General features: G+C 39.5%; 2 protein-coding genes and 1 non-coding gene across 3 annotated transcripts; 1 reads left to right on the top strand and 2 right to left on the bottom strand.

The window, feature by feature from the left end:
• Window positions 1-928: 928 nt before the first annotated feature.
• Window positions 929-4,764, top strand: LOC127753153 (pentatricopeptide repeat-containing protein At1g08610). The gene is made up of 3 exons (XM_052278621.1): window positions 929-1,051; window positions 1,128-3,190; window positions 4,119-4,764. The coding sequence occupies exon 2, from the start codon at window positions 1,291-1,293 to the stop codon at window positions 3,088-3,090; it is 1,800 nt and encodes a 599-aa protein (XP_052134581.1). The 5' UTR covers window positions 929-1,051; window positions 1,128-1,290; the 3' UTR covers window positions 3,091-3,190; window positions 4,119-4,764.
• Window positions 4,765-4,815: 51 nt separating this feature from the next.
• TRNAI-AAU (transfer RNA isoleucine (anticodon AAU)) lies at window positions 4,816-4,889 on the bottom strand. The gene has a single exon. It is a non-coding gene; the product is annotated as a tRNA-Ile (tRNA).
• A 967-nt stretch (window positions 4,890-5,856) lies between these two features.
• Window positions 5,857-10,976, bottom strand: LOC127752993 (GDSL esterase/lipase At5g62930). Its single transcript, XM_052278447.1, has 7 exons — window positions 10,786-10,976; window positions 10,591-10,706; window positions 9,825-9,902; window positions 9,596-9,736; window positions 8,254-8,330; window positions 7,730-7,894; window positions 5,857-6,304 (listed from the first exon to the last, which is right to left on the bottom strand). Exons 1-7 carry the CDS (start codon window positions 10,862-10,864, stop codon window positions 6,148-6,150), a joined length of 813 nt encoding a protein of 270 aa, XP_052134407.1. The 5' UTR covers window positions 10,865-10,976; the 3' UTR covers window positions 5,857-6,147.
• Window positions 10,977-13,387: the final 2,411 nt, after the last annotated feature.

Raw genomic sequence — 13,387 nt, 5'->3', positions numbered from 1 at the left:
TATACAACAATTTTATAGTATATTTTACGATATTTCATTATTGTCATTTTGTAACGTTGTTATTATTTTTTAAAATGGCTAGAACACCCTCATACTTGCGAAAAATAGTTGTATTGTTTGTCTGGTTGTGTAGGAAGCTAGAAGTTGATATATGGTCTTATATGGCAAAAAAGAAAGAAAAATAGGGAGAGGTGAATCGGGCGATTTCACCACTTACCATAATAATGTCTTTGATTTCAATTGATAACACAGTCGCGGCTACACCAAGAAGAGAGAGAAAACAAATACCATACAAATTATACCAAACTCAATGAAAAAAAGAGTTTGGCTCTCAAATAACAACCTGCTAAAACAAACCCTAGTCGTTTGGCTTGTAGTGCCATTGTTACTGTGCTTTGTTCTCCTTTCACAGTAAAAAGAAAAACAAACTGTCATTTTGAACTTTCCACCGAAATCTGACTCGCCTCCTGTTCACTCCCTCAAAAGTGAAAAAAGAAACATCGTGCATTGAATTGCATGTCCATTAGTCCATACTCCAAAATTCCTCACAAAAAAAAAGAAGAAAAACTCTCTCAAAATCGTCGTTGCACTTGCACACACACGGCAGGAAAAAGATGAAAAAAGCGAAAAGCAAAGCCCCAACCTTTCCGTGTTACCAGGGACAAAAGTCGAGCCAGAAGAAAACCCAACAAAAAAACAAAAGAAAAACAAAAGAAAAGAAAAGGCTGGAGTGCGTCTCAACTCAAAAGCCGGGAAAGAGAACTCCTCCCCGTCTGCCGCACGGCCCCCACGAGGCCCACCTAAAATGCGGCCCGCCTACTCATGACGGCCCACTTAAGCCCGGCCCAGAAAGGCCCATCTCCGGCGAGGGGTGGCGGCCCAGCGGCGGCGCCGGCGATATTTTTGGCGAGCGGGTGGCCGCTCTCCCTTCCACTCTCTCTCCCTCTCCCTCTCTCTCTCTCTCTCTCTCTAGCCTCCGCCTCGCCGCGCCTCGCCGCCGCTAGGGGGAGAAGCGGTGGCGGAGAGGGCCGCGTCCTCCTCCATTCCGCAGGTACACCCTCTCTCTCCATCTCTGCTAGCGGCTAGCTTCGTCTTCTTGCTGATGCTGCACCCTCTGATCTGTGCAGGGGGTGGTGGTGGAATCCTGTCAAGAACCGGGGTTGTTGGGAATTTGGGAATTTAGGGCTCTGCAATTTGGAGGAAGGTGAGGCGATTTTTTTTATCTGCGGGGAATTTCTGCAGTGGGGGTGGTTAGATTGTGCTGTCAATGGTGGTGGTGGTGGTGGTTCGATGAACATGGCGCGTTCGGGTGACGTCAGCCGCTGCCACCGGTGTGGCCTGTGGTCGAATGGCTCTGCGCCGATCACCGTAAGCGCCTCGATTACGATGCGGTCTTCGCGGGTTACAGCGCACGCCGTGTATCTGGATTATCCTACCAGAACCGAGCAGAAGAATGGGGGTAATTTGGTGGTGATGCGGCCTGACCGACGACGGCCTAGGGATGATTTCTTCAAGGGTGAGGGTGGTGGTGGTAGTCTTGTAGTTGTGCAGCCAGACCGAGACCGACGGCCGCAGGATGATTTTGGGAGGGCGGCCGCAGATTCTGAGAAGGATGTATCACCCATCCATGCTAAGCCGAGGAAGCCATTGGACCAGAACCCCGAGGGAATGGATGTGGCAGGTTTCTCAAAACATGGAGGAAAGTGCTATGCTGACAACCTTCGCAGGTACTGTAACAGCGGGAAGCTCATCCAGGCCTGCTGTGTGATTGATGAGATGGTGCTCCATGGCCAGATTCCGGAGACTAAGTGCTGCGTTAGGATGATCCGCGGGCTCGTTAAAACCGGCAAGGCAAACAAAGCTAGGCATGTTCTTGAGGTTATGGTGCTTTCGGGTGGGGTTCCGGACACCATCAGCTGCAACATGTTGATCGCGCAGCTTTGCCGTGGTGGGCAGCTGAGCTCAGCACTGCAGGTTCTGGAAGACATGAGATTCAGTGGTTGCTCTCCGAGCGGCATCACTTTTAACACTTTGATTAGGTGCATGTTCAATCAGCGTATGTATGACAGGGCGATCTCCTTTTGGAAAGAACAGTTGAGGTTAGGTTGGCCACCATATGAGATGACAAGCACCTTGCTTGTTGATCTTGTTTGCAAGAATTGTGGCCCTCAGAAGGCCTTGGAAGTCTTGGATGAACTTTCTTTGGAAGGATGTCAACCAGATGTCGTCACCTATAATGCTCTCATCAGTGCATCATGCAAGGCTGGCAGGCTGAATGATGCAAAGTTCATCTTAACTCGTCTTGCTGCTGAAGGGCTTGAACCAAATGGTACAACCTACTGCATCTTACTCCATGCCCTCTGCAACATGAGAAGGTGGGATGAAGTATGCGATTTGCTTGAAGACATGAACCAGGCGAATCGTGATCCTGATGTTACAACCTACAATATTTTTATCAATTACTTTTGTAAGTATGGGCATCTGGATCAGGCAATCGATGTGTTGGAGAGGATGGTTATCAACAATTGTTCTCCTGATATTGTGACCTGCAACACACTCCTGAATGCCATCTCCAAAAAGGGTATGGTTGAGGAAGCTCTTGGGATTGCTCGCTGCATCAGAGAAAACGGATACAAGTTGGTTCTCATCACATACAATACCCTCATAGATGCTTTAGCAAAGAAGGCTGAAGTTAAGAAAGCTATGGTTCTGTTTGATGAGATGCTTAGTGACGGGATCAGCCCCGATGACATCACATATGGTTCACTTGTCATGGGTTTTTGTAAGAAAGACATGGCTGATGAGGCCCTGGACCTTTTAAATCAGATGCTCACTCTAGGCTTTGAAGTTAAAACAACTACCTTTGTGATGGTGATCCAGGCATTATGTAGAGATGGTAAAGTGGAAGCTGCTGCTGAAATAACTAAAGTAATGTTATCAAAAAATAGTATCCCCGGGAATTCATTGTGTTCATCCATAGTCACAAAAGTTGCCAAATCAGGCTGGAATAAAGAGGCACAGATGCTCCACCAGAAGTTAGTTGAGTGTGAGATCCTTAAAGAAGATGCTGAAGTTATTTTAAGCAGCTAGTAGCTGGAGTATAAGATTGTTATTTAGTAGCATGAAACATGCAGCTTCTCAGCTAATCAGCAGATAAATTCTGGAAGTTGTGGATAGTGTCCTGGAAGAGGTACAATATGACCCTACCTTTTTCTATTCTATTGACTGTTTTGCAGTCCTAAAATAAGATTGTTACTGCTTTTTATGTGTTCAGTTCGCCTGTTAAAACATTGTCTAAATTTCAAATCTTTCTTTAATCAAAATTTTCATCAATTTTATGTACTCAGTGTGCACGTCTTCCTTTTGTTTTCACTGTTGGGGCATTGGGAACTATACCTGTATGTGTTTTCACAGTCACAGGGACAAAGCAGTGTTTACTTCAAATATAGGATACATGCTTTTGAACTATCTTGAGTTCAGCATGTTACTAAACTGCAACTGTTATTAAGTCTGCAAATTGCAATTATCACCTGTATACATCCAAGGATGTGATTGTGTTTGAGTTACCTCTGAACGTCACCCCATAGTCTTAAAGCTTAGCTAGAGTAGATGAGATACGTTCTCGAAACATTAAAAGGGCTGGTAAAACTTCAAGTTAAAAAATTATGCTACTATGTAAATTGTTGATAACGTGTATAGTGTTTTTTCTTCTCACTGTCTTCCTTGGAAAAGGAGGTACCTGCTTTGTGTACCTCCTTTTCCAAGTTTCAATTCATCACCATGCAAATTACAATTATCACTGTACCTGTATACATCCACGGATGTGATTATTTCCATATATGGCTCCATTTGTAATTATGATTTGAGTTATCTGTGAACGTCACCCCATAGTCATAAAAGTATTATCATCTCAAAGTTTAGCTAGAGTGCATATGAGATGCATTCTCGAAACATTAAAAAGGCTGGTGGAACTTCAAGTTAAAAAATTTCTACTATGTAAACTGCTGATAATGTGTATGTTTTTTTTTTCCTTCTTCTCACTGTCTTCCTTCGAAAAAGAGGTGCATGCTTTGTGCAAAGTTCACGTGATGCCTAACCATGTGTCTCTTGCTGTGCAGGCATCCTGACGAGTGGGTGAGCCGGTTAACCAAGACTGTACCCCATTGTTGCTAATGAAATGTGACCCTATCTTATAATCTACTACCTCCGTTTCAGGTTATAAAACTTTCTAGCATTGCCCACATTCATATAGATGTTAATGAATCTAGCGCGCGCGACACACACATATATATATATCTAGATTCATTAACATATATATAAATATGGGCAATGCTAAAAAGTCTTATAATATGAAATGGAGGAAGTACTACTTACGCTACTGCGACAAACAAATTAAATCTCAATGGAAGAGGCATTGTGGATGTCACTTCGCATCGCATGATGGCCCTTGTAACCACATTACGACATCGTCGTTAAGCAGGATAGATTAGCATATTCTGGATTAGCGGTAGAGTTCCCCTAATGTGTTTAGGTGCAGCTTGATTCTTGAATTCGTAATCTCTATTTATTTATTTATATATATAAGTGAAGCTGTTGGTTGCATATGTGTGTTTGAATTGAATGATGATGATTAAATGTTTATATGGCACGGTTGAAAGGCAAAAAAGACACTTGAAATATATATATAAGTGAAGCTGTTGGTTGCATATGTGTGTTTGAATTGAATGACGATGATTAAATGTTTATGTGGCACGGTTGAAAGGCAAAAAAGAAAAAAAAAAGACACTTGAAAATATTTCTTTTTTTTAAAAAAAATGGCCCATGCAGGTCTCGAACCTGCGACCTTCGCGTTATTAGCACGACGCTCTAACCAGCTGAGCTAATAGGCCGTTGTACGAAATGTTTTATAATCGAAATGTTATCTCATACTATAATATCAGTTAATCATTCTCGGTATCCATTGCACTTACAGAAAAATGGCGTCAACTATGGCACCAATCTGCTGGATTTAAAAGCTCCAATTCAATAGAGCTAGGTTAAAAAAGAAAAAAAAATCCTTTGTTCGTAACCGGTGGATTGAGAGGGAAAATCCTTTTTCTCGGCACGTATATTTCCTGAACTACTAAACGATATCTTTTTAAAATATATATATACAAAAATTATTTTATAGTTCATCTCATTTTATTTATCTTCTTAATCTTATATGATCATCTTCTCTCGAACATTCTCTAAAGTAGGAGTAAGTTCATCTTTATTAGGTATAGCCTATATAGGCTATTCCAAGACTAATATTTTTTTCCAATATTAATCCTGGAATACAACAATAATAATTGTATAGAAAATCTAAGCCCGGAGTGTCTTAGTACGTTTGCATCACTTCAAATGTAATTAGCAGCTGTGTTCAGTAAAATTTCCACTATCTTAAAAAAAAAGAAAAAGAAAATGCCGCATAGGCACGTACATTTACAAGTCACAACAATGGACTCAAACGAGGTAGGACACTAGGACACACTATCAATTTATTTTCCGGCCCGTGTAAGCTGCAACTTTGGTAAAAGGCTGAATAGGTTTCTTATTAATGAATACTCCTTCCATCATATAAAATACGAAAACGAATCTAGTACGAATCTACTACCGGATGTGACCGGATGTGACACATCTAGTAGTACGGAGGGAGTACATCCGTTTTAAAATATATGGTCATGTTTACTTTTAAAAATAGCATTTAACTGTTCGTGTAAAATAAACATTATGACTTGCTTTTATCATCAAAAATACTTTAAGCCTAACATATTAGCACTAAACGCCTGGATTTTCACACAGGAGCAGGCAAAACAACTTGGAAACCATCCAGAATCCAGATAATCCACGGGGTCTAATTTTCTGATTCCCAGTATGGTCGTGTGCCCATGTAGAAATCTGAACGGTTACAGGCCACGGACTACTATCTCCTACCACTATCAATTTCTCAGTTTCAAGAAGAGAACTTTATTTCTTCCAGAGTAAAAATGGGTGCTAAATTCCTCACTCCAAAAGCTCATGACAGAAGCAGTAAAACATTGTCTTTAATTTGATCTTTCTCCTAATTCAAAGAGGAAAAGAGATCTCCAGATGAACCGCACCACAAGCTATTCAAGGCATCACACTTCACTGGAAGGCTTTTTCTGGGCAACTACCATCAATTCTGGAATGGTGAGGGAAATCATATGGCATTTCTTCTGCTTTCAGACCCACACTTCTCAACGTTTGGACAACTTCCTTGTGGACAACAGCATTTCCTTCTGGCGTCAGGTGCAGTCCATCGCTAGGAGAAGAACAAATAGTTCCAATAATTAGCAGGTTATCCACTTCCTAAAACATAACTAGTAAAATAATGGCTTGGTTTATAGAAGCTTCTGTTTTTATAAATAGGGTTTCCAAATTGTTTCTTAGAAGTATTTTCATTGTAAAGATAAAATAAAATTGCCTTAATGCATATTCCCAAATACAATAAAAGAATAGCTTGCAGGGTTAGTTTCTATGCTTATCCAAACTCGAAATATATGAAGACACTTAAGCCATCAGACTATTAAACTATGTGCATAACAATGACTGGATGATCAAATCTGACAATAAATGAAGGGGGAAGCCCACAGCCTCAGATTTACAGTCTAAGGAAACCAGATTATACTAAATCCTATTGAAAATGCACATTAATATACTATGCTATGAAGTCATGTTATAATGGCTTACTCAGAGTAACAGAGACATCACAAATGACTCTTTAAATTAAGCTAGATGTGCAAAAAAAAGAGGGTCTCAAGTTATCCTTGGTAAAAAACACCACAGTGATTAACCGATGTAGCTGGAGCACAGTGGTACACGGGTCATTTGGTAGGGTTCTACATTAGGAAGGCCAAGAAAGAGCATTGTGATTATTTTAGAAAACATATGTCTCTAATACTGTTAGCAGAAAACAAACCAACAACTGAGCCAGTGAAGAATATCATAACCATCAAATAGATAATGGCTTGACCCAAGTAAGACCGGCTCAAGAATCATTCATCCATATCATGGGCTAGGATCTTATACTTGTTCTTAACTACTATATATAGCAAAAAAAAACTGATTTTGTGAGCTAGTGGATCAACCGGGCAACTAGGCTCAACATGACGCCATCCACCTTATAGCATCTTAGTCATGCATAAGAGACAAACCAAAAACCAAGAACTAGAAGCACATAAACGAAAATGTTCCTTTGCAATGAGAATAAAAAGACTATTTTCCAATGAGATGGACTTTGCTGCTAGGAGCTGGTGATTCTATCTGAACAAGAGTGCTGAAATTCCTATGAACTTCATTGCATCACACTCAGACACAAAAATATCTCAAAAAGAAGCAAACAAAACACCACACTCAAACAAGAGTACCTCAAAAAGAAGCGAACACAACAGCAGGAATAACTAAAAAGAGTGGGGGCAAAACCAACGCAAAAGCACAACTCAAAGATGGAGTAACTCTTACATTACTTCTAATGCAAATAAGGCATGCATTTTTATTGAATTTGAGGTTAATTATTTTCTGTATATATTTAAGGCCAGAACGTATGTCATGTTTATTCGAGAAGTGAGCAACCTATGGTCAAATATGCTAGTAAAAGCAAATCCTACTGTCCAAATATAGGCAACTCACCTCAATCGATGCTATGCATGACAAAAAGGAAAAAAAAAAGCTGAACATGAAACAATACCTCAAGTAAAGTTTCTGCCATCCTGCGGTCTCTTGCATCTTTGACCAAATATCAATGCAGTGTATATTCATTTCTCTGGCAAGCTCTATGCACTGACTTGCATACACACCAGCCATTTCGTTTGTCCTTTCAGGGAGCTTCCTAGCTTCTTCTCCATAGAGTGATCTTGGGTGGAAATAGCAACAATTAATAGAGAGCCAATGTAACACATATATAAAATACATAGAGCTAGAATGGACTTATGGACGCATAAGTTATAATTAAAAGTTTTGTTGTTGTTGTAACTCCAGACCAGACTCCCAACAGATTGAAACGTAACTGTCAGCTAAGGAACTGCTAAAAAGTTCTGAATAAGAAGGTACAGGACAATGTCAAGCAAAATATGGATCTTGCGGTCACATTATTAGCAATAGAGTAAAAACAGGGATATATTTCTGGATCTTAGACACAAGCATCTCTTTTTTGGGTCAAGGAAAAAATATCATTCATTTGAAAAAACAGGCCCCCAAGAGCATGAAGTCAACCGTGCAAATCTTTCCCTTCCATCTTCATCAATAGGAGGCGGAGTGATTAGTACAATTAACATGGACTTGGAACAATCCTGCAAGGAGGTTAGCATAAAAGTTTTGAGAAAATCATTTTTAAATGTGGTAGTTCAGACATATAACCATGATTGTAAATTTTCATTAGACCATTAAGAGTACTTTACTCTCAGAATTCAAACCTAATTTAGATAATGTTCTTCACAGTGGCCTTACATATACTATATAACGACTTGGAAACCAAGCTCACACAGCTATAGTGTTAGCGGCTACTATCAAAAAGTCAGCAAGTTAAAACGGTAAACTATTAGGTGGAACTTTTTTATATGAATAGTGAGCTATGTGTAATTGCTGATTATATTTTTCCTGTCTAGCGTTCACAATTGGGGATCAAACCATGTATGACCATAAGTAGGCAATCCTGAGATTCATATGCAAAGGCAGTATCTGATAAGCAGAAAAGGATTCTAACTAACGTGAAACTATTTACTGCCTGAATTCAAGCTTCAAAATATAAAGTTCGCCCTGTTTCTACATGGAAAACTGTAACCAAACATTCTAATTTAACAAATGGACATCACAAGTTGTAAGTCTTACACTTGATGTTTCTAGCATAAACATTCTTATTTAGGAATAAATGTTAATTCTGGCTTGTAAGCCCCTTGCTACATTTTTAAACTACTACCCAAATTCAAGAAGTTCCATGTCTTCAGCTTTGCTAGCCATTTACAAAATATGTACTACTACCTCCGATTCAAAAGATAAGTCGCTTGAGGCTTCTCAATTGTGACCTAAATGTAAGTCATCTTAGAACTTGTAAGCACTTTATCCTCTTTTCTTCCTTCTTTGTCCTTGACAAATAAATGTTATTACTCATGAATAAATAACAGGTCTTTCAAATGAAAGGCAAATTTGCTATAGCACTACGGTAATATAGAAGTGCCAATGTATCTATGGAAAAGACACATCAGGGATAAAGCATAATTGTTTTCTCAGAGCTCATCATGAGGAGAAGAACCTTGAGAATCCAATTCATCCTCATTGTTTTGCAAACAGAAGTAAGCTATCTAATCTACCCAGACACATGTATTTGTTCGACAACATAAAACTAGTGATCTCACTTCTCATGAACAAGGCATCATGGCTATCATCAAGATAGCAAAACTTTTACTTGCATACCAATTTCTTACAGCATTGTAAGTTCCAGATCATCAGAATTTAACATTTACATTCTGTACATTGAAAAACATTGCCAGCAGATGAAAACAAACACCACAGGAAACTGAAGTAATCAAGAGCAGGAGCACCAATGAAAAGAACTTGCCTTCAAATGATTAACAATCTTTTTGAGATTTTCTTTATACTCTGCAATGGGAACATGCTGTCGCTCGCCTGTTCGTCCCAAAAGGGCTGCATCATTTGCACCGAAGAATACAGTTGTCGCAAGAGGAGGCGCTATTCCAACCTGAGCAGAGCAGGGCATGGGTGCAATAATCTCTGAGTATTTGGACATACCATTGGTAGCACCGGAGCTAGATGACTAACTGCCTTACCAGGGGAAAGATTTGATGTAGCAAGAATAGAGCCCATCTTGTGTTGTACCCTCCGTAGCCTCTAACAACTACATCAGCCTGATACAAGGAGGAGAAAGAAGTTAGTCATTTCTACAATGTCATATGATACAAGGAGGAGAAAGAAGTCAGTCATTTCTACAATGTCATAGAACTGACAAAGAAATGTGAAGCAAAGCAGAAATGTTCCCAAGCATCCGAAAATCTGGATAATTTATTGGAATACTTTCCTAAAGCAACTTTTCTGATTCTGGATTTCAGATTTCCATTCGCACGCTTCCAAGGTCCTAAACATTGCGTTTCGTGCAAAAAAAATGTTCTATATGCATTTTTCTCGGAATACTTTTCTAAAGCAACTTTCCAACTTCATAGTTCATAATTCATTCCTTTCTACCCTCAAACACCTATCACAAAAATAAGATTATCCATCAATCGATCAATTTTTCAGCTATCTCAAACTGGTCAGTGGCCCAATTCCTTAGAAATCAAACAATGGGATCGAAACATTCCCAGTTCTCTGCGCATATTATCGTTCCATACAAAGAAGATCAAATAAAAAAAAAAGACAATTGCAAATTTACCACTGCTTTAAATCATTATTGCAAAACTACCACTAGAAAATTGCAAAAATACTACTAGAACTGTCATCCGAGTGTTATCCTTACAAAATTGAAAAAACCGATTGCAAATTTGCAAATGCACCCCAAAAAAAAACTAAAGAGAGGAAACATATCATGTACTACTCCACCTTGCGGGAGTAGGTGTCGGCGAGGGCGGCGCCCCAGCCGCCGGGGCGGAAGGACTGCTCCGTGATGGAGTCGCCGAACAGCACCATGCGCGGCCGCACCATCTCTTGGGATTCCCCTGCGCCAAAAAAAAGGAGGAGGAGATCAGTGAGTGGGTGACAGAGAGGCGGGCTTTGTATAGCAGCTTAGCTACGTGCCTGCGGCGGCGGAGGGGGCGAGGCAGACGGGAGAGTGGGCGGCGGATGTGGACGAGGGGCAGGATCCGGGTGTCGTCATGGTCTATCGAGTCCCCCTCGTCGGCGGCGGCGGCGGAAGAGGAAGCGTGGCTGATCGGGATCGAGCAGCGGGTGTTGAGTTGGGCCGGCAAGAACTTATTTTTCTGTAGCAAGAATGGAAGAAACCATCGAACAGTACTCCCTTCCTCCGTTTCTCGTTTTACCATTTTCTTAATCAATTTTTTTTATATTTGACCAAATTTATAAAAAAATTAACAACATATTAAATTAGTTTTATTAAATTTAATAATGAATATATTTTGATAATATATTTTTTTATTGACAATACTACTATATTTTTATAAAATTTGGTCAAACTTAAAGAAGTTTGATTAAGGAAAAAGTCAAATTACTTATTATAATATGAAAAAGTACTTTTAAAAAAATTGTTATTATACAAAAATGTACTGTACATATCTCAAAATGTAAAACAGTGCATTGCTGAAACTTGTTATGAACTTTAAAAAAAGATTATTTTAAATTCATTATTAACTTTATATATTAATATTTAATGTATTCTTTTGTAGACCTAAATAGTGGTAACAAAGTTATTCAGCAATTCGGCCATTCTACCATTAAAGAAAGGCCTCATAAGTCATAACACATCAGAAATTATGTTTGCAGTTTCCAATCTCTTTTTTTTAAATTAATACTTTTGCATGGTTGCATTTAGGTAGGTATGCATTTTCTTACTCTCAAATTCTTTTTTGGTTAATTGGATTCATGTCACAAAATATGTTGATTTTGAAATACACTACTACTATTAAAGTATTTAGAACCACGCCATTATAATTTTACACATATTTGAGATATGCCACTATTTACCTCTTGGGTGCATTTTTTTTTTAAAAAAATGGACCAAATTATTCTTTTTCTCCCTTCTTCTCCCCTTTTTTCCTTTTTCTCTCTTCCACAACCTGAGAGAGCGGCGATGGCGAGTGGCGACCACAAGCGTGGCTGATGATGGACATGACCGCCACCGTCGCCGCCTTCTCCCTCCTCGGCATTCTTTGCCCGGGAAGGCGGAGTCGGGGAAGGAGGCTGGGGCGGTGGCGCATGATGGAGATGGCAACAACGAGTCCCATATCTGGTTGCCTCTCCTCTTTAGCCTAGATCCGGTCACCTTTCCTCTTTGGCCCATATCCGGTGGCCTCTCCTCGTCGTGAGGAGTCCTGGACGATGATGACGACGACGATGACAATGCCGAAGCAGTGAGGACCGAGGGGAGAGCGGCCGTGGGTGAAGAAGTGTGGGTGGACTTGCTCGGTGCTCTCCGCCGTCTCGAGCTCCTGCGGTGGCGCGTGGAGGCGGACGGGTCGACCCAGTCGAAGAGCAGCAAGGATGTGTCACTGGCATTGACGGGATAGAGAAAGGCAAAGATGAGATAAGAGAGAGAGTGGACAGAAGATGAGAGCAATTTTGTCCAATACATGCAAAATGCGTACTACCTCCGTTTCATATTATAAGACTTTCTAACATTATCTACATTCATATATATGTTAATGAATCTAGACATATATGTGTGCCTAGATTTATTAACATCTATATGAATGTGAACAATGCTAGAAAGTCTTATAACCTGAAACGGAGGGGTATGTTAGTGGCACCAGATTACAAACAAGTAGCAATGGTATAGTTCCAATTACGCGAACAGTAGTGACATATTTATGCCATGAGTCCAATTAACCTTTTTCTTAACCTATGAAGCATTTTTCTTGGAATCCATATTTGGAGCCATTTACCAAAACCTCTTTTACTCCCTCCGTTCCATAAAAATTATATTTCTAGCTCCAAGGCTTTGTCCCACAAAAATTGTATTGCTAGCCATGTGGGGCTCAACCAATTGATTCATCTGTATAAGTTTTCTTCCATCCCACATAATTTGGGCTGCTAATGCTTGTAATTTTATTAAGTATACTAATTATATGGGTTAATTCTCTCAAACTTCCTTTTAATCATTTGTATATATGGAATGTGTGCATGCAATGGGTTCATTAAATAAGGTTATTGTGGTCATTTTCCAATCCTACTATTTTATCCTAAATTAGCTAGAAATGCAATTTTTATAGGACGGAGGTAGTATTTCTTTTTCGTACTATAGATCAGAAACCTAATGATGTTATTGATTTTCTTGAACCTATCGATAATCTTAGTGCTCCTTAAAACATTGAAAAATAAGTAAAAAAAATATAAAAACACGGAATTTAATTGAAATAAAATTGCAAAACAAAGGATTACAAAACAAAAAAAGGGAACGATAGTTTGAACAGACCATGAAAAAAACACACAAGAATATGATGAGAAACTAAAAACAAACTTTCTAAAATATTAGAGCTCTTACTAACTTTCCTTCAAAATCACTATAAAATTATCCATTCCATAGAAATTTCAAAGGAAATAGTAAGATGCTATCCGTTATCCAATCAGAAGATGAACAAGTCCAAGATATAATGGATAAGATAAGACTGAAATTCAGGGCTATCACAGTAAAGCTTAGGCGCAGAATTGGATTACCCAAGGCCGC

This window comes from Oryza glaberrima, chromosome 10, assembly GCF_000147395.1.
Source record: "Oryza glaberrima chromosome 10, OglaRS2, whole genome shotgun sequence".
Classification (NCBI taxonomy): domain Eukaryota; kingdom Viridiplantae; phylum Streptophyta; class Magnoliopsida; order Poales; family Poaceae; genus Oryza; species Oryza glaberrima.
Note: the sequence above shows the minus strand (reverse complement) of the source record. Positions and strands in the feature narration are given on the sequence as shown.

Excerpts from the sequence above, each read along its gene's own strand:
- LOC127752993 (XM_052278447.1), bottom strand. The coding sequence starts at position 10,864 with ATGACGACACCCGGATCCTGCCCCTCGTCCACATCCGCCGCCCACTCT. Across the intron at positions 10,707-10,785 it reads CGCCCCCTCCGCCGCCGCAG|GGGAATCCCAAGAGATGGTG; the intron begins GCACGTAGCTAA and ends TTTTTGGCGCAG. Across the intron at positions 8,331-9,595 it reads AGATTGTTAATCATTTGAAG|GATTGTTCCAAGTCCATGTT; the intron begins GCAAGTTCTTTT and ends ACCTCCTTGCAG.
- LOC127753153 (XM_052278621.1), top strand. The coding sequence starts at position 1,291 with ATGAACATGGCGCGTTCGGGTGACGTCAGCCGCTGCCACCGGTGTGGC.